The sequence below is a fragment of the Carya illinoinensis genome, chromosome 2 (genome assembly GCF_018687715.1).
Source record: "Carya illinoinensis cultivar Pawnee chromosome 2, C.illinoinensisPawnee_v1, whole genome shotgun sequence".
NCBI lineage: Eukaryota > Viridiplantae > Streptophyta > Magnoliopsida > Fagales > Juglandaceae > Carya > Carya illinoinensis.
In genome coordinates this window covers 33,917,926-33,942,911 of record NC_056753.1, presented here as the reverse complement: position 1 = coordinate 33,942,911, position 24,986 = coordinate 33,917,926, and the positions used below count along the sequence as shown (strand labels likewise).

At 36.3% G+C, this 24,986-nt stretch overlaps 4 protein-coding genes across 15 annotated transcripts; 2 read left to right on the top strand and 2 right to left on the bottom strand.

Moving 5' to 3' along the window:
• The first annotated feature begins 3,594 nt into the window (after window positions 1-3,594).
• On the top strand, window positions 3,595-6,018 carry LOC122301188 (chaperone protein dnaJ 8, chloroplastic-like). The gene is made up of 4 exons (XM_043112363.1): window positions 3,595-4,111; window positions 4,409-4,477; window positions 5,463-5,622; window positions 5,854-6,018. Exons 1-4 carry the CDS (start codon window positions 3,893-3,895, stop codon window positions 5,874-5,876), a joined length of 471 nt encoding a protein of 156 aa, XP_042968297.1. The 5' UTR covers window positions 3,595-3,892; the 3' UTR covers window positions 5,877-6,018.
• A 1,415-nt stretch (window positions 6,019-7,433) lies between these two features.
• Window positions 7,434-12,474, top strand: LOC122301186 (magnesium transporter MRS2-1). 10 transcript variants are annotated; one of them, XM_043112360.1, is made up of 7 exons: window positions 7,434-7,649; window positions 7,737-7,832; window positions 8,450-9,061; window positions 10,624-10,752; window positions 11,157-11,489; window positions 11,586-11,633; window positions 12,052-12,474. In XM_043112360.1, exons 3-7 carry the CDS (start codon window positions 8,468-8,470, stop codon window positions 12,280-12,282), a joined length of 1,335 nt encoding a protein of 444 aa, XP_042968294.1. In that variant the 5' UTR covers window positions 7,434-7,649; window positions 7,737-7,832; window positions 8,450-8,467; the 3' UTR covers window positions 12,283-12,474. The 10 variants fall into 10 exon arrangements, with proteins under 10 accessions (XP_042968294.1, XP_042968293.1, XP_042968292.1 ...); XM_043112359.1 differs by having other exon boundaries at window positions 8,447-9,061; XM_043112358.1 differs by having other exon boundaries at window positions 7,737-7,858.
• On the bottom strand, window positions 9,900-15,404 carry LOC122301185 (putative receptor-like protein kinase At1g80870). 2 transcript variants are annotated; one of them, XM_043112350.1, is made up of 2 exons: window positions 12,682-15,404; window positions 9,900-10,832 (listed from the first exon to the last, which is right to left on the bottom strand). In XM_043112350.1, exon 1 carries the CDS (start codon window positions 14,861-14,863, stop codon window positions 12,701-12,703), a length of 2,163 nt encoding a protein of 720 aa, XP_042968284.1. In that variant the 5' UTR covers window positions 14,864-15,404; the 3' UTR covers window positions 9,900-10,832; window positions 12,682-12,700. The 2 variants fall into 2 exon arrangements, with proteins under 2 accessions (XP_042968284.1, XP_042968283.1); XM_043112349.1 differs by lacking the exon at window positions 9,900-10,832 and adding an exon at window positions 11,952-12,295 and having other exon boundaries at window positions 12,682-15,397.
• Window positions 15,405-15,593: 189 nt separating this feature from the next.
• Window positions 15,594-18,228, bottom strand: LOC122301187 (probable N-acetyltransferase HLS1). 2 transcript variants are annotated; one of them, XM_043112361.1, is made up of 3 exons: window positions 17,827-18,228; window positions 17,434-17,564; window positions 15,594-16,523 (listed from the first exon to the last, which is right to left on the bottom strand). In XM_043112361.1, exons 1-3 carry the CDS (start codon window positions 18,034-18,036, stop codon window positions 15,653-15,655), a joined length of 1,212 nt encoding a protein of 403 aa, XP_042968295.1. In that variant the 5' UTR covers window positions 18,037-18,228; the 3' UTR covers window positions 15,594-15,652. The 2 variants fall into 2 exon arrangements, with proteins under 2 accessions (XP_042968295.1, XP_042968296.1); XM_043112362.1 differs by having other exon boundaries at window positions 17,434-17,569; window positions 17,827-17,969.
• Between the last annotated feature and the right edge of the window lie 6,758 nt (window positions 18,229-24,986).

The window sequence follows — 24,986 nt, the reverse complement described above, 5'->3', positions numbered from 1 at the left end:
GGTACATGTGATAGAGTCTCGTGCTTAATTCACAACCCAACCCAACCCACCATAATCCTGATCTGCTTCTTTCTTTGGGCCAGTACTTATCCTATTTTGTTTCACGTGCGGCAGTCTTTTGGGCTTGGGGCTGTTTATTGGTACTATGGACCTTTGTGGGTCGACTTTGTTATACTAGCATATTATATAAGCTACTTAATTTGATTTGGATAACATGACTTTTGAGCTAATCTTCTGTCCTTTTAGCTTATTCAATCAGAGGCCCCAGGAAAAGTTGTAGATCATCAACCTGCATCTTTTGAATGATATATATCTATTTCAACTTGATCATAAGGGTTTTTAGAAAAAAAAAAAAAAGTATTATTGAAATAAGAGGAAAACATGATAAATTATTTTGATTCCGATTTTTAAGAAATATCTCAGGAATTATATTCTATATTATAGTCTTATAAGGGTGAGTTCGGTCCGGTCCGGGGAGGTTTTGTGGACCGGACCGGACCTATTCGGTCCAGGGTTTTCCAACCCTGGACCGGACCGAACTCCATCAGGACCGGTCCGGTCGGTCCATTCGGTCCAAGGTTGACTTTTTTTTTTTTTATCTAATGATATTTTTTTTAATATTTATGTAATTATATTGTAATATATTTAATATATATACATATAGTATTATATATATATATTAGTAATATGCTAATACTATTAGTCTATTAGTAATAATACTATAACTAATAAATATATGTAATAATAACTATACTATAACTAATAACTATATGTAATAATAGTAATAGTGATAACTATATATTTATATAATATGCTAATATTTAATGACATTTTTTTTAATATTTATGTAATTATATTGTAATATATTTAATATATATACATATAGTATACTATTATATATATTAGTAATATGCTAATACTATTATATAAATAATATTTATTTATTTTTATTTCTATTCGGTCCGGTCCGGGGTGAAAAACTCCCAGACCGGGACCGGACCGAATCTTTTCGGTCTCTTAAAAATGGGACCGGACCGGATCGGACCGGACCGAATTGCCGGTCCAATTGATTTTGCCGGTTCGGACCAGCCGATGCTCACCCCGACTCTTATTATACTTTTACTATATTGTGTTATTAACCCTTTTAACTATTAGATAATTATATATATTTTTAAAATATTATCTATGACATTCTCATCTCAATTTATTCTAATATTATCTAATAATAAAATAAAGCTTTCACATTAAAAAGGCAGCTATTCACAAATGATTAATGTGACGCATCTTAAAGTAAAATTCTATTTAAAATGTTTGGAAATATTTTAAAGTTGCGAGAATTTATTTGATAATAGGTTTTGAAAAATGAGATACAAAAAAAGTTGAATATAAGTATTTTTTAAAATAAATATTGTACTTGGGTTTGTGAAAATAAATAGATAAAATTAAACTTAAAAGGTTGTTCGAATATAATTTTGTTCTTAAGTTTGTATTGAGAAATGATATTTATAATCATGGAATGCATAAGCACAGTAAAATATTTTTAAAAAAAAAATAAACAAATACGAGACTCGCGTGAAAAAATTAACTTTTTAATAATAGTCTTACTCTTTCTCAAAATGATTAAGCGAGTCCTATGCACTCTAGACTGTATTTAGCATTACTAGTATGTATTTAAATAATAATTAAGTAATGATTAGATAAAATATTAAAAATTTAAAAAAATTATTTTTTATATTTAAATAATATTTAAGAATGAAATTTTAATTTTTTTTTTTAATTTTAGAAATTTTCATGTTTTCCAACCATGAAAGAAGGAAATACTGCTAAAGAATGAATATGATTTTTTATTTTTATTTTTGCAAAAACAAAAAAGAATATGATTTATTTATCAACCTTAACAGATAAATATTAAAAAGAAAATTGGTGATTGGTCGGAAAGTCCGTTGCGTAAAAGGAGAACGAAAAGTTCAAAGTTAGGCTGCTGCCTGCTGGCCGGCATGCGTGGTGCCACGTGTGGACTCATGCAGATTCTCCTTATCCATTCAGTTAAAACGCATCCGAGAAACCGGACGCTACTATCCAATCTGGTTTATTTTTTTCCTCTTCCTTAAATATTTTAAAACATTTTTTATTAAAAGAAAAAAACACTTTCATTAATTTAATAATTTTGGAATCACGAGGAAAATGCGCTTTGCCACCTTTTAAATTTTGTCTCAGACAGCATAAATATTACCGCGTGTCAGTATGCCATTGCCAACTGTTTTTTAGACTTTTCCCCCTCCGTTTTCCTTGTATTTAGTTTCTTTCCCAAATATTTCATCTTCTAATACCCTCATGCCCGGAATTCCTATCTTTTATGCCTCCATCCACAAAGATCAGCGCATATAGTCACCTGGAAAACGTGACCATAAAGAAAAAGAATTGGTCGAACACCAACATTCATTGTAATTTAAAATCTGTAATATTGTATTATTATCCTCAATCGTAGACTGCTCGAAGTCATGTGAATTGTTCAATAAAGTCAGTTTTTTACCTTAAAAGAGTGAACACAAGTGGCTCAGCAATGCTTTCGTACTAAGAATAATTTTTAATTTATCATTGTCATATTTAATTTAAAAATATATATACTAACCACAGATAAATTTAGTAAACATAAATTTATAATTGACATAATTTAATATAATACGTTAGATTATAAACTTATTTTAATTATAAAATAAATATAATATTTTACATGAAATGATATCAGTTCGTGAATTTACTCTTATGAAATATCTTTTTTAATTATAGTAGTTCTCTTTTGTTAAAAAATTCCCCTTTTATATAATGTTAAAGACATTTATTTTAGTTGTGTAGAGTGGTCGAATAAATGATAAAAAGAATTACAACATAACAAATTAGGGAATTTTTTTCCCAAATGGTAATGAAATTGTAAATTTATAGAAGACAACATGAGCATAAGATATTTTTTGTGGGTAACATAAAAGAGTTCAAAGGGTTTGAACGTCCAAAAACTTGGTCAAAGGGGAAGAAATATCAACATGAAAATGCCATTACATTTATATAAATGAGAAGATAAGCACATGTATAATACGAAGTCAGAATGCAAATTTGGGGCAAAACAAATAGGTTAGTTTTATGTGATATATAATTGTAAAATGTATAAGTATCACGTAATTTATTTATAAAAATGTAATATTTATTATTAAAAAATTAATTTTTTATATAAATTTTATATTTATTTTTTTCAAAAAATAATGCGAGGCTCGCATATTCTACTGATGTAGATTTCATTACTCTAACCTTAATAAGCCAAAAGGGTGAAAAAAATAAATTAAAATAAAAAGTTATAAATGAAAATAGGATATACCCGGAATAAAGCATAAACCCCAAAACAAAAGTCTAGATTGCTGACTAGGACCGATTAAGAAAAGGAACAGAACCGATAAGCATAGGATCCTGTGTCTCTCCTTAGCCACTCCGCTCCACAAAATACGACGCAACACGTCACCACAAAACCTGACCCAGTGGATAAGGACCGCCCATCCCTACCCTATGCATTTTCCCTCTATATAAATCATAGAAAAGTGGCTCCTTTCAGTCCTATTCTACGCTCCCTTTTATCTCTTCAAGGTTCATTCATTCATCCAGTTCCCAAGAAGCTTATGCCGTTTCAAGTTCAAAGTCTTCCTAGGCCTCTCTATATCCGTATCAGTTTGCCGTGTCCATTGGATCGCTTCCGAGCAAGAACCTTCCTTTTGTAATTTTCTTAATTAATATTTAGAGCAACCTTTTTTTTGCCATATTTAAAGCCCGGGTGCTTGAGCGGGGGTGGGTGGTATTGCCGATTGCGTATTGGGTTGTCGGATTCTCTGGAGTTTACATTAGACTAATGGCTTCCGCTGCTGCTACTGGACTTATTGGTGGTAATGGGTCTTCTTCTTCTGCTTGGTTTCAGCTCAGGAATGGGCAGAGGAAGAAGAATGTGGTGAATAGGGTTATGGTTTGTTCTGCTTCTTCTTCTGTTATGGATCCCTACAAGACTCTGAGGATCCAACACGGCGCCTCTGAATCTGAGGTCAAGAAGGCTTTCAGACAGCTTGCTTTACAGGTAATTTGGTTTTAAATTCTTTAGATTTCTGGGAACTTGTTTGTGTTTGATACGATTGATCTTGTTCCGGGTTCTGTTGATTCGGTTTGAATTTAGGAATTCCATTTTAAGATCTGGTGATTGGAAAACTGATTTTCCTTTGTTCTAATTAAAAAAAAAAAGAACATTTATTTTGAAATTTATTGCAGATTTTTTTCTTGGTCGATTTTTTTTTCTCCTGGCTCAATATTCTTGAAAAAAAAAAAAACGAAGGTTTTAATTTCAAAACTAATATTGTTTGATATTGGGTTCTTCCAGTATCATCCGGACGTATGCAGAGGAAACAACTGTGGAGTGCACTTTCATCTTATCAATGAAGCTTACGATGTAAGTACAGCCTATCCCTTCTCTCTCTCTTCCTCTTTCTGTGGATTTCTGCGGTTTTGGGCCTGAATTTGCACCATTTTGTTTAGTATTTTCTTATTAAATTATGACATAATATCATGTTAGGTACATTATTACGCGTAAACCTAATATTATAAGTCAGCGTTGAGTTCCGATTCAAAACTAATTGATTTTTTTTTTAATTAATACCACAAACTGATTACAAGCGTTGATTAAAAATTAATAATAAAAAATTAAAAATCATTCTTTTATGCCTTGCATAAGAAGAAGAGAGTAAAATATCAGTGCTTGATTGAAAAACCTATTCATCGATTCAATTATTGTATGATTAATAGACTCAGAATGAATGTATATTCAAACTTTGTAATGATTCCATGGTTGGTGAATCCTCTAAAAGCAAATTATAAACTTTAAAAATAATAATAGTAATAATAATAATTTGTTTGCATATCAACCAATAATATTGATGGGACTGGTTCGTACTACACGTCACCTTTTGTCCTCGTTTTCTCTTCCTTTTTACGTTTTATATTTTGGTTTTAGGTAATCACGGATGGGTTGCTGTAACTGTCACGTGACTATTTAAAAAAAAAAAAAGGAAAATAATTTAATTTTTTAATAGTTAATTGTATATAGTATTGTTTTAATTATATATATTTCTCTCAAAATATTTCAACTATTTATATATATAAATTATAATTATACTTGCAGCTTTAAAAATTTTACACATTTTATTTAAAAAAATTGAATAAATCTCTAATTTACTCTAAAAAATTATTATTTTATAGATGGACTCTATATAATTTTTTTTAAGGGTTATGTGAGTTTGGCACACTTTAGACTATATCGATATATATATATATATATAATATGTAATTATGTGATGGATTTAGGTATGATCATGACGAGCAGATTGTGATATTTGGTTAACTCTTGATTGATATTCTTGTGTGATAATTTTAAACAGACCGTGATGAGTAATTTGAGAGAGGAATCAATGGCACCGGAGATGTACGAGTCGTACGATGAAGATGCGGACGAGTCGATGAGAGGAATGAACGATCCTGATTGGGACTTGTGGGAGGAGTGGATGGGATGGGAAGGAGCAGGAATTCGTGACTACACGTCTCATATTAGGGCTTTGCTACACGCAGTCGGGAAACGCAGTCGGCGTGCAGTCGGCTGTACGGAATGAATAAAAAAAAATTATAAAAAAATTATTTTATATTCAAGGGGACCTGCATGAATTATAAAAAGCTATAAAAATAATTTTTTTTTTTCATGTAGGTCCTGTATTAATTTTTTTTTACAGCCGACTGCACGCCGACTGCGTTTCCCGACTGCATAAATCATTTCTCCTCATATTAATCCCTATATTTGAAGGCTGTAAATTAAAAATCACTAAAGAGTTGGACCGAGTCCAATCGTGGTTTCATTGTCTGTATATTTCACCGTTGTAAATAGCTGAGGCTGAGCTATTGGCCCAGCATTTTCTAATGAAAAAGTGCACAAAAGTTCCTAAATATTACTCTTATTTTGGCATTCTTCCTTTGTGGGTTTCGAATTTACAACTTGGCTTAAGGGATTGCTCCATCTTTGTATTCTTGGTATGGCTATGCCTTACCAAATTCAACAGCGTTTTAATTTTAATTGACTTATAAGATTAAATAAAATTTTTAATTTTAAAGTAGAATTTCTTTTACAAAAAGTTTTATGATGTCAATAATAATGCCAGATCTGATTTATTAGTAGATTACTTTTTCGTCAGAAAATAAGATGAGAAAGTAATCTTTACGATAATTTATAAATAAAATAATTTGTATGCATATTTAACGAAGAAAAAGAATAAATAAATAGAAAAATATTTGGTCTATAGATGAATTTTATATAAAAAATATATTTATTGATATAGTTTAATATGATCAATTAAATTGCATAATTATTTTTATCATGAAGTAAATGTGATGGATTTGTGTTAAATCTTATAACTTATAAGCATGTAAATTAAATAGTGATATGCAAATATGGTAACTGTAGTTTAATTTTATCAAATAAAAAAGAAAGAGAATTTGTAAATTCTAACAATTAAAAAAATAAATTTACAAAAAAAATACAAATAAGGAAAAATACGCGTATTGATATGAATTTTTTTTTTTGATAAAATCATACGTATTTTATTTCAAAGAAAAACGATAGACTAATTACTACTTTACAATTTGTTTACAACTATATATTAAAATAATATATATTTTGAAATTTTAGTTTAATTTTTATTTTGATTGGATGGATTTAAATATTAAAAAAATATTATATTATTAAGAATTCTAGATGGATGGTAATTCAGTTGTAAGAGTATCACTTCTCTATTTCAAAAATGCTGCTTCACCCATTGAGGAAGCATGAAATGTTTTCATAGAGAATGTTTTTTGTTTTTCAAATAAAATTTTGTTACGTATAAATAAAGTCGCGTATTAATTTATATATAAATATTAAACTTTTCATATTTAAAATTTAAATTAATACTGTTTTAAATAACTTTTTAAAACTTTTAAATATTTTAAAAAATCATAAAATTATTAAAAAATATTTTTTAATTATTAAGTTAAAAAAATACACAATCGGTAGGTTTTGTCGTGGTGGGTTCTTTAAGTGAAAATATTACTTCTCTTATTTAAAATTAAAAGGCAAAACATGAAGAACAAAAAGTAATGTTTTTAGAAAAATTAAAAATTGAAAAATAATTAAATAAATAGATTTATAAAACCATTATTAATATGTTTTCAAACAAAAAAAAGTTTAAAAATAAAAACACAGCAATTTTTTAAAAATATTTTTTCTCAAAATTAATTTTTATTTATAACGAAATAATATTTCTTTCTTTTCCGTATGAGTACGGCATCTATAGAAGTATTTTAATTGATCCGTGATCGAGAAAATTGAAGTTGAGGGAAAGAAAAGGTTCAAATTGCATAAATCCCCCTGAGGTTTCATGAATTTACGCCCAATTACGAAGAGGCAGAGGAAACCTCTTCTTGTTGTTGTACACTTACGAAGACGACACGACGATCACATTTAATTGGAGAAAAATTCTGGAGCACCAGATTGTTTGGCTCCCTGGCCTTCCCAACCTTCCTAGCAGAGAGTTCTGTCTCTGGTAAATCTAGAGCTTTCCTTTTCTCTTTTTCTAATATTTAACTTTTTTTTTGTTTGATTTTTGTTCTCTTCGTATTTTTAGCTGCAGATTTTTGCATAACCAATCGGTGCTATCGACTTGGTAATCCATCCAGGATTCCAGGCCATCCATCTGAGGCACAACGCCCTAATTTCTACCCTGCTGGTAGTTACTTTTGTTTTCGCCCATAGGTTGACTACGATTCTTCTTGTTTTTTATTCTTTGCAATAACCTGATTAATTTACAGAACAAGTATTTGTTTTTTCATGCGCGCGTGGGTGAAACATAAATGCTGCTTGAAGTTTGTTCTTCGAATCATGAGAAATTAGGGCCTGCAGAAAGATAGTCATCCTTCCTCCTTTTGCTTGCGGATGGATTGAGTGGAAGAATAAATAAATATGATGTTTTATGTTATTTATCTCCAAAAGAATGCGGCATTTTTAGTTGGAGAAGTTGAATGCTGTGCGATGTCTACCTAAAAGGGTCTCAATTTTCGAAAGCCATGGAACTCTTAATCAAACAAAAGCAAATGTTTTTGCTTTGGTCATTTTGTTATTATATTTACTTATTTATCACCAAGATATTTAATATGAATGTGCTAAAAGCTTAAGATGTACTTAACTATCAGAAAACATTCACACAGACCTTTAATGAATGAGTGCATCATTTGATATCTTGGGTAAAGTTTAGTCAAGGTAAGCAGGTGCTGTGTTGGTATGATTTTTAATCACGTTGTTGCAACATGTAAATGTAATTGTCAGCCGTTTTATGAGTTGCAGCAGTTTAAGCTCATATTGTCAATGGCGGATCTTAAAGAACGATTGCTCCCTCCAAAACCTCATTCAGCCATAAACCTTAGAGATACAGCTTATCGATCTTCAGGCTCTGGGCGGCAACCTTTCCAGGGTATGGATGTTTTGGGGCTGAAGAAACGGGGCCAAGGCCTTCGATCTTGGATTCGTGTTGATACATCTGGTAATTCCCAAGTCATTGAGGTTGACAAATTCACTATGATGCGGCGTTGTGATCTTCCTGCCCGTGATCTACGCCTACTGGATCCTCTATTTGTTTACCCCTCGACGATCCTAGGTAGAGAGAAGGCTATTGTTGTGAACTTGGAGCAGATTCGATGTATTATCACAGCCGATGAGGTTCTACTATTAAATTCCCTAGACAGTTCTGTACTACATTATGTGGTGGAGCTACAACGGCGATTGACAACAAATGCTGTGGGTGAGGTATGGCAGTCAGACACCACAGGCTTGAACCGGAGGGGGGGAAGTAGAAATTTGGATGATGTGTTTGGAAGCCCATCATCACCAGACTATTTACCGTTTGAGTTTAGGGCTCTTGAAGTTGCTCTGGAGGCTGCTTGTACATTTCTTGATTCTCAGGTGCGTACAGAAGCAGCTCTAGATTCCACAACACACTCAAGTCTCGTTTGGTTACATAGATGAGATGAAATAAAATAAAAGTTGAAAGTTAAATATAATTTTTTAATATAATTTTTGTTTTAAAAGTTGAAAAAGTTGAATTATTTATTATATTTTGTGTAGGAGTTTGGGGAACTTGTAATGATTATATTGAGTCTCATCTCATCTTGGTAACCAAACTAGGCCTCATTGTCTGTCATTGCTCTTTCGTCTTTCATTGTTGCATTTATTAGAATTATTATTTTTTATAAGTAGGAATAGCCCATGTATACAGGAAGTATATAAGAGAAAAACACCTAATTACAAACTAAAGCCGAAAACAGCACAAAAGTCATTTAGACTAGCCCAATCCATTACAATAATTGAAGCCCAAAGCAACAAAGTATGATAAAAGAAGTCTCTAATCCCCCCCACTGAGCATTTTCTATTGTCAAAACAGCGCCCATTCCTCTCATTCCAAATACACCACATAAGACAAATTGGTACCATCTTCCAAACAACCGCTATTTGACGATTGCCTTGAATCGCTCCCCAACAAGCCAGGAGCATCACCCATTTATTAGAATTGTAGGGGGGTTTACATTTTTGGTCAATCTACTGTTAGTAAAAGACTTAGTTTTTGAAAATATTCATGAAGTCATATATAGTTTCTAGTTTCTGCACGTGACATTGGAGATATAAGCATGGGATATGGAGTTCTTACAGGATATAATTTAGAAGCCTTAAGTTGAGAGTTGACATTCCCGAAGCAAAATTAGAGTTTGGTCCTTCAGATGGACTTTGAACCATGCTTTTCTCCTACTTATTTTTAGAAATATTTGTCATACTAATTACTTAACCCTTAATAAAAAATATTTCTGATACTAGTTAATGACTACTAGAAGAGAAAGTAGTTGCACCGGAGGTAACCTGATACCCACAGGTGTCTTGGTCAGTTGGGGAGAAAAAGAAAAAGAAATATGGGTTCAAATCCTACCATGAATATTTCCTTTGGTTAGAAGGGACCGAAGAGTCCATACGGTTAGTGATTTCTCTTTGTGATCCTTCTTTTGTACTCTTCGTGTGGACATGGGCTATGCCTATTAAGATATCTTGATTACCTATAAATAATTTCTCTTTGTGATCCTTAACATATAACTGCAGTTTTAAGATTATTACACGCTGGATTCTTTATGATACCTTGTTTGTGAATTTTGGAAGGGTCTCCATTAAGATTTTGATGGGGATACTTGTGTTCGAATGTACTTTGGGCAGAATTGTTCAGCTCCTGTTTAGTTTGGTAAGTCTTGACGGAAACATTGTTTCCAAAATCTATCTTCAAATTTATGAAGGAGCTTAAAGCTCTGATTGGTTTTTTAATGTGATAATGCTTTATCTTCTGTCTGTGTTTTTGTGGTGGGGTGGGGGGAATAATTTGAAGGTCACATTACTTTGTTTCATCATTTACTTACTGGTTTGGAACATGTGCATTAACAGTTATGTGAAGGACTCTTAACCCATTTAATATTTTCTATTGTCCAAAGGCAGCAGAATTAGAAATTGAAGCATATCCGTTACTAGATGAACTTACGTCAAAGATCAGTACGCTCAATTTGGAACGTGCGCGTAGATTGAAAAGCAGGCTTGTTGCATTGACTCGGAGAGTGCAGAAGGTACTGACATAAAGGACTGTCAATGGATTAGCTACAGATCTGGCAGGATCCTACCAAAATTTTGATTATATCCTAAGAACCTGTTAATAAAACGATGAAATTAAATTCAAATCCAAAAAACAAAAAAAAAGAACAAAAAACTCGTAAAATCAAGTATGAATTTTGTAATATATATGAAATTTTAGTTTCTATTATTAAGAAGGCCATTTATCTCTAAATAACTTGCCTTTTTTGAGCATCTTTAAAATAACTTATCGATAGTAGGTTTGTTATCTGATAAAAAGAAGTACCGTATGTGAACTTGGATTTGTCAAATCTTAATCAGGTTGGTAAGCATATCTTGACTGTACTGCCTGTTGACATTTTCTATATCTTTGCTCTCGTTTTTGAGTTGCATCTATTAGGTTAGGGATGAAATAGAGCAGCTCATGGATGATGATGGAGATATGGCTGAAATGTATCTCACTGAGAAGAAAAGGAGAATGGAAACATCCCTCTATGGTGATCAGTCTTTGATGGGATACAGATCAACTGATGGTGCATCTGTTTCTGCTCCTGTTTCTCCTGTTTCTTCACCCCCTGAAGTCCGGAGGCTTGAGAAAAGTTTGAGCATTGCAAGGAGTCGGCATGAGAGCATGAGGAGTTCTGAAAGTGCCACAGAAAGCATAGAAGAGCTTGAAATGTTGTTGGAAGCATATTTTGTTGTCATTGATAGCACCCTCAACAAGTTGACATCGGTACATACAACATACATTATGCTCAATCTTTTCACTTCTCATTTTCCTTTGAGTAAGATGAAGTGACTTCCAATCACTTTCTTAACGTTGTTTCAGTTGAAGGAATATATTGACGACACAGAAGATTTTATCAACATTCAGCTGGTACGTTTTTCTCTTTAATCCATTTTTGTTCCCTTTCCTGATATAGAGGTGTGTTCTAAATCGGAGGAGCTTATCTTAATAGACAGAACGACACAAGTTTTTTTTTTTTTTCAATTGAATCGCACACACTAGTCTGCAATGGTGCATATCGGAAACCATGTTTTTATTAGGATACTGGTTTTTCTTTTTTTTTAATTTTTAATTTTTAATTTTTTTTTTAATTTTTGTGGGGGGGGGGGGGAGATATATTTTTTGTCTGGCTATCCTATCTCTATCTCAAAACAACCTAGAACAAAACTGAATATTCGGGGCAGGCCAGATTGGAACAGGAAATATTTCTGGGTATTGGTCTTTGAATTTTGTTTGGATTAAAACTAGCATTTAAAATTGGAAACTGAAGGGTAATTGATGCCTGCAGGATAATGTTCGGAACCAGCTGATCCAATTCGAGCTGCTACTCACAACTGCTACATTTGTTGTTGCGATCTTTGGGGTGGTGGCAGGGATCTTTGGCATGAATTTTCCAATACCCTTATTCGATGACACTGGTGCATTTAAGTGGGTTCTTATAATCACAGGCGTTACTGGGGTTGTCATATTCAGCTTATTTGTGTGGTTCTTCAAGTACAGAAGACTGATGCCGCTATAACTCCACGAAGAAACTGCAATCAGGAAAGTACATAGGAAACAATCATTATCATTGTTTTACCTTTGTACTCTAGATGAATTTATGGTGGATAACAACTGCCTCTATTTTAGAGCGATTCTTTTGATTAAGCTTAGGTTCAATTGTAAGAAATTTTGGTAAATACCTAGCAATCGTGAAAATCTGCGGCTGAAACTAAGCTTCCTACCGAATGTATATTAGCAAGGGTGATAACACTACCTACAAATATTTAGTTGGAAAAGTAAACCGTATATGAAGTAAATGAGAGGCGTATGTTGCAAAACATGCAGTCTAAACATAAACTTGCGCCCTCAATATTTGCATTCGTTAATCACTAATCTAATGTGCATACAAAAAACATAATTCTCAGAGCACGCACACCTTCAATGTGATCCAAAGGCTAGTCTGCATTGGCTTTCTTATTTCTCCTTGACCTCCTGGATAACCTGGAAGCCGGAGAGGGTGAGAACTCAGGTGGAAGCGGTGGTAGATCCATCTCCCCTTTCAATATCTTGACAATTTCCCCAATATCCGGCCGCAACTCCGGGTATTTCTGTAAGCAAGCGAGTGCCAGGTTAATACACAGGGTTGCCTGGTCCTTGTTGTAATCATCTTTTAGCCTCTCATCCACAAGTTCTAAGACGTTTCCAGATTGAGCTAATTGCCGACACCAGCTTATTAAGTTTGCTTTCTCAATCTTCATAGGGGAGGCAAGAACATGCAATGGCCTTCGACCAGATACAATTACAAGAATCAGAACCCCTAGACTGTAGATATCACCCTTCTCTATTAAGTACTCACATCCACCATATTCTGGTGCCACATAGCACAAAGTTCCTCTCATACTCGTGGTACTGCTGAGCTCACGACTGAAAAGATCTCCACTCCACATATTATCACTACCAATAGACTGGGTGCTCTTTTTCTTGCATCCTCTTCTAAAACTGAACTCCCCACTTAATATATCACCCTGATTCTGACTCTGTTCCCCAAAGTTCTTTCCTCTTCGAAACCGAAACCCTCTTCCAAGACCATAATGTGGCATTTTGAAGCCAGTGATCCTCCACTTGGTTTCAAACTTTTTAAGCTTACTACCCTTCCTGATAATCTCAGCTAGATGCTCTTCTCTCCACCACTCTTGCATCTTTCTTTGTTCCTTCCTACGATTTGTCTTGCCCCTTGACCCTTTCTTCTCAAACCCTTTATCGAGATTTTCACATCCCACTTCTTCTGATTGGGGTTCATTTAGATCTTCTAATTTATCTAGTGGAGTTGAATTATCCAAGTTATTTCGCTCAGGACTCTTCTTTTCTTCAACCCAATCAGGATTTGTCGATGGGCAAATCTGACTCCCTATCCATTCCATAACATAATCCTTACTGCACGATTCACCACTCCTATCCTGATTCCACCACCAATTTTTTCCCCACTGTTTTGTATCCACATCCTCAACAACAGCCGAAGAAGCATTAAAACTCAGCTCCTTACTGTGATCAATGCTAGAAAACTCATCATCATAAGGCATAAATCTGTTGCTCCAATCATCCCCACCATTGTCTATGACCGCCGAAAGCTCCTTCCCCTTTACACTGCTAGTCTTGCCATTTTTCTCACTTTCCATGTTAGCATTATAAGTGGAGGAATTAATGTTCAAAGCTCTAACATTATAAGATATCCTACCATTTTTCGATGATGTAGAGGCTTGTAAAGCAAGAGCAATATCTACCTCAGGAGCACTCTCCACCGGAGTACCGATTGCTGGAGTCTCTGCAGCCAAATTCCCCGAAAGCTCTTGACTCTTCCACAGCTCCTGACTCTTCCCCAAGTCCTGGCTAAACAAATCCACCCCCGACTCACCCTCCAACTTAACCCTTGACAACCCAAAATCGGAAATCCTTGCTCGGTACTCCGAATCGAGCAAAATATTGCTGGGCTTAATATCCCCATGAATCACCGGTGGATCACATCCGAGATGCAAGAATTCGATAGCTTTAGCAACGTCAATGATTATGTCAAACCTCCTTTCCCAACTCAAACTTAAAGACCCATCTCCAAAAAGCGCTTCTTGCAGGCTGTTGTTAGGTATATACTCATACACCAACACTCTCCTGTTCTTTTCAGCGCAGTACCCCAAAAGCGTGACCAAGAATGATGACCGTAGGCCACCAAGAATCTGCAACTCATTCTGAAACTCTCTCTCCGTTTGCGAAGAAAGAACGTCCAAACGCTTGATAGCAATGAGCTTTCCATCTCCTAGTGTTCCTCTAAACACGATACCCGACCCGCCTTTACCAATTATATTGGCAGTGTCAAAGCCATTGGTGGCTTGCTTTAGCTCTCTGTACGAGAATCTTTGCAGCTTGAGAGGAGCGCTGGAGTCGAAGGGAATGGTTTTAGTTCTGCGCACAATTAGGAAGTGCCAGGCATGAAAAAGAAAGTAGATGATTGATAGCAATATAACTACGGGGCCAGAGATGGTGAGAATCAAGAACAAAACCCCAGTTTGGGTGAAGAAACTTGACCCCGGAGGGCTAGGAGTCGGAGCTAGGGGTCTTGAAGGCATTGTGGGTTGGTTTGTATTTCCTTGACTTTAATGCCTGTTGGTAAGATCACAGGAGTTGGAGGAGGAAAGCAAATGGGCATGGATCTTCATGCGTATTTCAGTATCCAATGTGGGTTAACTGCTTCACAGCCGGGATTCACATTAGAGAATGTTAGGTTTGCTTTGATATAATCATAGTTTGGATTTAGATAATGAGTTTAGCGATCGGGAAACGAGGATCAGAAAGTTGTTGGGGGTGAGGGGAGGGTCCCGAGGTGCTTCTGAATTTTTGACTAAAAGCTAAAGATCCCCTGCACTCTGCAGACAAAGTCCTAACAAAGAGTGAAAAATTAAGGAAAACTGGAGGAAGTTTTCTCATGGACAAGAGGTTTTGTCTTAGGCGCATGGTGAGTGGGGCTTTTGACTCAAGTTCACACGCGAATAGAAAATATTTTATAGAATCCACAGTTGCTTGTTCAAAGCATTCCCTTTCTGACAAGTCATAGATTGTAGATTCCAGCTCTTAATAAGTGTTCCTCCACCATCATCCAAATTCAACAACTTGGCGTAACAACTGCTTTCTGGATTTTTTTTGGTCGAGTGAATAATAATATTAATAATAATTAATCGGAGAATATAAATTTTAAATCTGCTTTTTTTTATATTTTCACTTTAAGTAAATAATAATATTAATTAGTTAGCACTTCATTTTTATTTTTATTTTGTTTCTTAGTTTTTGCAAAGCCACTCGTAAAGCATTTCTGTTTTGTTTATATGCTCTTTAACATAGATACATAGAAAAAGTAGGTTTCAAAAATCACGTGGATCGACAAAAATCACCGATGAAGAAGATTGAGATTTGATCCAATCAGATGGCTCACATTTTTCGTGACTATCATCATGCTTGGCATCTACAAGCTTCTTGATGCACCATAAATCTTCGGCCCATGAAAATCTCTTCCAATGAGGGATTGCCTCTCGAACGGGGTCCCCCTGGCCCACCTCGGCCACCACGGCCCCACATCCAGCATCATCTCTAGCCATGTTATGTGCAAATGCACACAGGGACTTCATGAGACGTGATGCATATTTCCCTCCCATGTGTAGACCGTACAAGAAGTACACTCCAAATTGTCTGAAAACGTCAGGAAACGATGGTAATCTTAGCCATGGCAGACATGCATCCAACAACCTGGTCCCCATGCAGCACAAGTACGTTAAGGCCGACACGCCCTTCACTTGCAGCTTGAACACTTCCTTAGTGTTCCACACACTTAGGATTGCGAAACTCGGTGGAAGAATGCCTGTTTTTGGATCCCACTTGGAGAGGGATCTCTTGGGGAGGGCCATGAAAGTGCCCAGATTCAGCTTGTTGCGTAAAATGTTGTCTATATCTCTAGGGAAGAACTCTGAATTCGCAAAGATCCTACGATAAATTGACTCAGCAAGTTGTGGGATGAGTTTAATAATTCCAATGCCTGAGCCAATTGGCTTGTGATGAGCATGGACGGGCTGCACCAACACGGTGGGCGTGCGGAATTTCAGGTATTCACATTTCTTGGTGAAAAGATTGATAGAGGCCTTGTTGGTGCAGTCGGTGGCCATGTATGCATACTCTGCACCATTTTGCTTGCACCATTCTTCTAATTCTCGAACCAGTTTTGTGCCAATTCCAAGCCTCCTGCAAACGAGTTTGAAAGGAATCATAAGAATATTAATATCGTACTGGAGAAATTAAGAGAGCTGATAAAAAATGTTCTTATTTGTCATCATCAATAGGTTCCTTCTAATGTGGAATTTGATTTGAAATGGGCTGTCATTATTCTTCGACAACCAATCAAGAAAGAACCTAAAGCTGTTGACCCAAAAATTGAAAAACCAAAATAAAATAAAATAACAGGTTTGCGGTACTAGTTACTACATTCTGAAGTGGCTTTATTCGGAATAAAGGCAAGGTGGAACGTTTTAGAAGATAATATATGTAAAATAACATTGCAGACTACATTAAAGTCGTGATCTCAGTCACATCCAAAGAAGGCTTTGCTTAACGACATATCTAACACTATGTTTGAGTTAAGATAGGCCAATTATATACGACACACACACACTAAAAGTCGTGGGTTTTGAAAATCGTTTGTAGTTGTACCCTACGCTGGATAAAGGCTTATCCTTTTCATGTTTTTGTCAAATTAAAGATTATGACAAGGATAACAATGATATTAACATCAAAGAATATGATAAGAATTGGCAAAAAAAAGAAAACAAAAAGCAGAGAGACAAAAAAGACACTGGTGGACCATCTCTGTCTCTCTTTCTTTGTGGAACGTCCACTGGACTGTGTAGGTGAACCAATTTAGAACAACTTCAAACAACAACACATTATTCTAAGATCGCCTTACCCAACAGTAAACCAATTACGAAGTTGCGTTTACTCTGCTTTCTTTCGTTTCCATGCTAAGATCGAGGATTTAATATTACCTTCTCTTTATTATCGAATCTAATCTGTTTCGTTCTTTCTTTTTCTTCTTCTTTTTATTGAGGGTGGTAATCAATGGTATTAGAATCAAGAAAGCAAGCAGATCAGAGAGAACCTGTGGTTGGGCGAGACCCGTAGCCCCAGAATATAAGCTAGCTTTACGTGAACTGAGTTCCCTCTTGTCACTGATTTTACACACCCTCTTATCACGCCCACAATATTCTCTCCCTCTCCATACTCTGCAACCTGTTCTAATCAGAAAACAGAGAACCAAGAATTATATATGCCTGAAGTAGCATAGCCCAAATCCAACTTCAAAATTTAGATACTCTATTCAACTATTGATCTTAACTTCCCTTTCTCGTGTGTTGGAAACCAAAAAAGGAAAATGATAACTTTCTTCCATAACGCTTAACATCAGAGTGAATTTTCAAGATTATGTTCTGACTTTCTTTGTATTGAAAAATGTAAATAGAGTGTTGGGTTGCAATGATGAAATAAAAAATACCAGCATGATGTGCAGTGGCAAACTTCGGGTGCGGCATAAAGGGTCGCCCATTAGGTCAGTGACAAGCAAAGGCTTGACCTGCTGCTCCACCTCACACTGCCTTTCCAACTCCTCCACTGCCACCTTATCTCTCTCTTCATCATACTCTCTCACCGCCACTCCTTCGTCTGCGAGCTTTGGAAAGTACTCCTTCGCTATCTTCACCGACATATATCCCAAAAAATACGAAGGATGGGTCGAGGAATTAATTGTAGTAGATAGATAGACTAGTGGAATATTAATCTGTTTGTGCTCTCGAGTCTCAGAGGTTGCTTGCTACCTAGCTAGCTGTAACCTCTATATCCTCATACATACATACATATATATATATATATATATATGACTGATGGTATGCCTACGTGGCCATTCCACCAGTTTCTGTGGACTCCAATAAAAAGAAACATAGCAAGCATTCACACTGGTGAGCATAGTATGTCAAATTCTCGATCTCCATGCATGCATTTGAATAGTCGATGAAAGCTGAATATACTCCATCACTGGCCCGAAGCAGATATTCTTTCGATTATTGCTTGATTTTATTAGTAGTATATGGTCCGCAAGTGTCAAAAAATATAACAAAGGACAAAAATCAACAGCACTCACTCTCTGCATTCTTGTAGTGACAAATGCTAAGGACAAGAGCTTCTGTTCTATATCTATCTTGTAGTTGGCAGTGATGAACACAACTGTCTTTTCCTTTGTTTCCTTTTAGAACCGAAAATTATCTTTAATCACCAGGCCGCCATTACGTGAGTTGTCACAAGTTTAATTGCTTTTGACATGTATAAAAAGAGGGCAGTCGTACAAAAAATTGGTTTAATTCCTGAGCTTTTCAGGTCTTTATTTAAAAAGAATTCAAAATTAAGTGAACTAAAATGCTATTTAATGGAACTGGAATTTTTTTCATTTTCCCCCCAGCCAGGGGGATCCCAGTACTGTCCTTATGGTAGGATAGTATTTTGTTCGACACAAACAATCATGCTGATGCCATGTCATGTGCTTAAGAAATACCCAAATTATGTAGCCGAAATCCTTAAGTCTCAGACAAGGGCATTACCATATATATTATATAATATTACTTTCTCTTGATTATCACCAATTATTGGTGTAGATGACGTGGGGCACCACGTGTTTTGGTGAACATGTGTGGATGATCTTGTGAAGATGATGATTACTATCATGTCGGCATGCAAGTGTTCTGTCCTCTAACTTCGTCTGTTTGTTCATGCTTAGAAAAGGATTGATGTGCATGCTCATCTAGCTAATTAAAGTACTGCTGGCTAGTGTGTGCGTGAGATGCATGGTAAGGTCCTGGCATCTTCCCTTTATTATATTTCTAAGGTTGTGTGCGTGCTTGTTTTCATCATTGGAATGACTTTAATCTGCCTTCTGATTTCTTATAATGATGATGCAAGAGTGCTTGACTACCTAATTTAGGAAAGGAAAATTGGGAAATTTTATCTGATATTTACTGAGTAATTGGCCGGGTTCTGTTAATTCCTTGAGCTATGTACATGATGTTGCTAAATATGCTATAGATACTTGATTTAAGACCTAAAGGAACTATTTTTGTGAACGATGTGCATTTGTATATACTCAGGAAAAAAGTGAGAGATATTGAGGATGACAATTGCTGTACTTTGTCTTCACTTGGGTCAAGTTTATCTGTATTGGCATGCATCCTATATATGATGTGCATTTGTAATGCTCATTCAACCTGGTGGGATGATACATGTATTATCCCCCTTGGCTTATACACACACACACACACACACACACTTATTTATAAAGATCAGTTGTGTTCTAAAATCTGAGGACTCCAAATTATCTTTTGCTAGCCACGATTGAGTTATCTTTAGGTTGGGCAGACCCAATCTTCTCAAATATGGCTCACATCTAGCTTTTTGCTTAAAATCAGTAGGTGCATGCATGGGCAGGGTCTTGCGCATAGAAGAAAACTTGGGAACATTTAATTATTCTTACTATTAGAACAAAATATATTACGGTAAAGCATATTCTGGTTGATCTACAACACTTTTTTGACGAGAAAGCAGATCATGGAAAAATATGATTCGATCATCCTGTCCCTTTTAGGATTTCTTCCACATTTTCCCCTTAGATCTTTCATAATGATACAAAGCTCGACATAGAACCTGCCTAGTATTATCTTTTCTCATTCTTACTGCTTAATAAGAATTTATATATATATATATATAGGTGACGACTTCTTCTAAGTTGTACTGCCACTCGTTTCACTGACTTTTTGTCCCTGCAACTTGGCTTTTGTCGTTGCTTAGATAAGATGTAAATATTCGGTTCTTATCAAAGATTATATTGACTATATTCTCCTTGACGTCCATATTCCAAATTTGAAGTGAACAAGAAGAGATAACAAGGTACACAGGAAATGATTCTTACATATATTATGCCTTCAAACGACAAATTCACGAAGTCTGATGTGGTGGGAGTAATTGAACAAAGTAAAGGGGAAAGTTTCTCCGAATAGGAACTTATTCAAGTTGCCTTAAGAGAACCCCACTTTAATTACATTATACGATCAATGCATTTTCTAAGTGATTAGTTTCAATATATAATTACAAGGCAAAAATATATCTCTTAATGTGACATGTATATAGCATTAGCATCATGCATGCAGTTAAATACATTATCCTTTCTTAGATTACTAAGAAACAGAATAACACATATTCCTTTATGTCCAGACATCCGACAAAAGATGTGTACTTCACAATCTTAGGTTGTTTATTCTATTTCTTTCAATGTGCCCTTAATCTTCTTTTTAATTAGTTTGGCCGCAAATACTGCATATGCAACCAAATCCCAAAATTAAAATACAGTTGGCCGGTGGTACTTTCAGCAGCAGTTGTGCATAAGTCAAACGTCCAGCCTCTTTCTATGTTCTGGACCAAAAGATGTTGAGGCCACAAAGTTTTGCTCAACTATGGCTCACAATACATCAACTTGAGCCACTCCTTAGAATCTGGTCCATAATTAGTGGTGTTTGCCACAGAGCCTGTTGGGAATGGACCGAACAAACTAAGGCTAAGTTGAAGTAAATAATAGCGGAAGCAACAAAATAAACAACAATCACACAAAGAACACCAAGATTTAAGTGGTTCAGCTCAATGTGAGCCTACGTCCACTGTCGGGGTCGGTTTTAAAGATTTCACTATGAACAAGGATGGAGTACAAGAGTATTGATCACAAAATCCTCAATCCTAAAGCCCCAATACACTCAATGGACTCTTAGGATTGTATACAAAAGGATTCTCAAAACTCTCTCTAACTTGGCTGCTGAACACACCCTAAAATGAAGAGAAAATGATGTATTTATAGGACAAGACGCTAGTCAGAACATTCGCTCGAGCGGACGTCGAGCGAAGTGTCGAGCGCACGTTAGGGTTGCATTCTCGCTCGAGCGGACTGTCGAGCGGAGGTCGAGCGAAACTCTCTGGAAGATTTCGCTCGAGTGGACTGTCGAGCGGAGGTCGAGCGGAACTCTCTGGATGAGTTCGCTCGAGCGGAGGTCGAGCAGAACTGTAGCGGAACTGTAGCAAGCCCCAAAAAACACATTTTCAGCAAGAAATCAAGCCAAACTCAACAAATCTCCACCTTGGCTTGAATTCCGTCAAGCCTAAACAAAAAACCATTAACCAAGAAACCGAAACCCCTCCACCAAATCCCCTAAGGGATTCACATACCCCGAACACCAATCAAGTCTAAGCAAAGTTTGAACTTGTATACTGGAACTGGCTTTGTCATCATATCTGCTGGATTTTCAGTAGTAGCAATCTTCTCAATTTCTAACACGCCCTCTGTAACAACTTCTCGAAGGAAATGATACCTGACATCAATATGCTTTGTCCTCTCATGATACATTTGATTTTTGGTCAAATGTATTGCACTTTGACTGTCACAAAATACTGAAATTGCATCCTGCTGTAATCCCAAATCACTGATCAAACCTTTCAACCAAATGGCCTCCTTAACAGCCTCAGCTGCTGCCATATACTCTGTTTCTGTAGTTGATAAAGCAACAGTAGATTGTAGTGTTGCTTTCCAACTAATAGCAGAGCCACACAAAGTGAAAACATACCCTGTCAATGATCTTCTCTTATCCAAGTCCCCAGCATAATCAGAATCAACATAACCAACCACCCTTGAATTGTAGTCAGTTTCTCTATCAAATATTAAACCAAGGTTCGAAGTACCTTTCAGATACCTGAGTATCCATTTCACAGCCTGCCAATGAGCTCTACCCAGGTTAGCCATGTACCTGCTTACAACACTCACTGCCTATGAAATATCTGGACGAGTACAAACCATTGCATACATAATACTGCCAACTGCACTGGAATAAGGAACACTAGCCATGAAGCGTTCCTCCTCATCTGTCTGAGGAGATAGGGATGCTGAAAGTTTAAAATGTGTAGCAAGTGGTGTACTTACTGGTTTGGAATCAGACATTCCAAACCTCCAAAGAACTTTCTCAATGTACTTTCCTTGGGACAAATACAACTTTCCAGCTTTCCTATCTCTGTGGATCTCCATCCCCAAAATCTTCTTTGCAGCACCTAAGTCTTTCATTTCAAACTCATTTCTAAGTTGAGTTTTCAGCAAACTAATGTCAGATATGCTTTTAGCAGCAATAAGCATATCATTAACATAAAGTAGCAAATAGATGAAAGACCCATTAGATAACTGCCTATAATAAACGCAACAATCATGGCTACTCCTCACATAACCATGATCTATCATAAAAGAGTCAAAGCGTTTATACCATTGCCTTGGAGACTGTTTTAAACCATACAATGACTTCTTCAATCTGCACACATGATCTTCTTTGCCTTGAACAATGAACCCCTCCGGCTGATGCATGTAAATGGTCTCCTCCAAGTCACCATGCAGGAACGTTGTTTTAACATCAAGTTGCTGAAGCTCTAAGTCATCTGCTGCCACTATGGCAAGCAACATCCTGATCGAACTGTGTTTCACAACTGGAGAGAAAACTTCGTTGAAGTCGATGCCTTCTCTTTGACTATAGCCTTTTGCAACCAAGCGTGCCTTGTACCTTGCATCTGCAACATCTTGGATTCCCTCTTTCCTTTTGAAAACCCATTTGCAACCAACAGTCTTCGTCTTCTTAGGCAACTTAACCAAATCCCAAGTTTGGTTCTTGTGAAGAGACTCAATCTCCTCAGTCATTGCTGCGCACCATTGTGCACACTCCTTACTTTTGATAGCTTCTGAATAACTGGAAGGCTCTTGACCATCTATGTCCTCTGCTGTAGTAAGTGCATACATCACCATATCTGCATGAGCATATCTTTGAGGTGGCCTGATCTGCCTCCTTTGTCTACCAGTAGCAATACTGTAATCTTGCTCACACTGTGCGCCATCATCAAAATCAGGATCATGCTCATCTGAAGTGACATGATCTTGGGTGTCGTCTGGCATCCCCTTTGAAGCCTCAACCTGTGACTCCACCTTCTTGCCATTACTCTGCTCTTCACCTGTAGACACAGTAAACTCCTTCCTCGGATTAAGCATGGATTGTTCATCAAATACTACATCCCTACTAATTACAAACTTAGGTGATTTGGGATCAGTACACCATAACCTGAATCCTTTCACCCCACTAGCATATCCAATGAATATGCCCTTCTTTGCCCTTGGCTCAAGTTTTCTATCATTAACATGGAAATATGCAGGACAGCCAAAAACTTTCAAATTTGAATAATCAGAGGGAGTACCTGACCATACCTCATTTGGAGTTTTTAAACCAATAGCTGTGGCTGGAGAGCGGTTAACCAAATAGCAAGCTGTGTTGACTGCTTCAGCCCAAAAATCTTTAGACAAGCCGGCGTTTGAAAGCATACTACGGGCTCTCTCCAAGAGAGTCCTATTCATCCGCTCAGCTACTCCATTTTGTTGTGGAGTATGTCTCACTATGCGGTGCCTCACTATGCCTTCATTTTTGCAGAATTCATCAAAGTCGCTTCCGCAAAATTCCATACCATTGTCGGTTCGGAGTCGCTTAACCTTCTTGCCTGTATGATTTTCAATCAAAACCTTCCATTGTTTAAAGTTAGCAAATACATCGCTCTTACGTTTCAGAAAATAAGTCCAAACTTTCCGTGAGTAATCATCAATAAAGGTAAGCAAATACTGGGCTCCACCTTTCGATGGAACTGAAGATGGACCCCAAAGATCAGAATGAATATAGTCCACAGTACTTTTAGTTCTGTGAACTCCTGTAGTAAACTGAACCCTGCACTGTTTTCCAAACACACAATGTTCACAGAATTCAAGTTTTCCTATCTTCTGATTGCACAACAAATCCTGCTTACTCAGGATAGACATCCCCTTTTCACTCATGTGACCCAAATGCATGTGCCATAGACGGGTGTTGTCTGAGTCTGGATTATCTGAAACAGACACTGCAGCTGTACCTGTCAATGTACTACCCTGAAGGAAATAAAGACCATCTGTCATATCTCCTCTCATTACAATCATGGAGCCCTTACTGACTTTAATAGCTCCACCTTCACCGGTGTACCGGAAACCTAAAGAATCAAGAGTGCCCAAGGAAATAAGATTTTTCTTCAAATCTGGGATGTGTCGAACATTAGACAATGTCCTGACAATCCCATCAAACATCTTAATCCTAACTGAACCAATCCCAACAATTTTACACGCCATATCATTTCCCATCAAAACGGAGCCACCGTTGACTGACTCATAGGTAGTGAACCAGTCCCTCTTGGGACACATATGAAAGGTACAAGCTGGGTCCATGACCCACTTGTCACCATAGCGACTATTTGAGCCACTAATTGCTAGAACAATATCTACGCCGTTAGACTTTTCATCAGCAACGCTAACAGCATTAGAGGAACTAGTGCCTTCCTCTCTATTTTTCAATTTAGAACACTCATTTTTGTAATGACCAAATTTATGGCAGTAATGACATTTAACATTTTTCTTGTTAAATTTTGACTGTGAACTGCCCCTGGATTTACTCCTGTTCTTCTCTGCACTTCTCTCATGTGATCTACCCCTACTAGATGAACCCTTAACAAACAAACCACTGGCTTGACTAT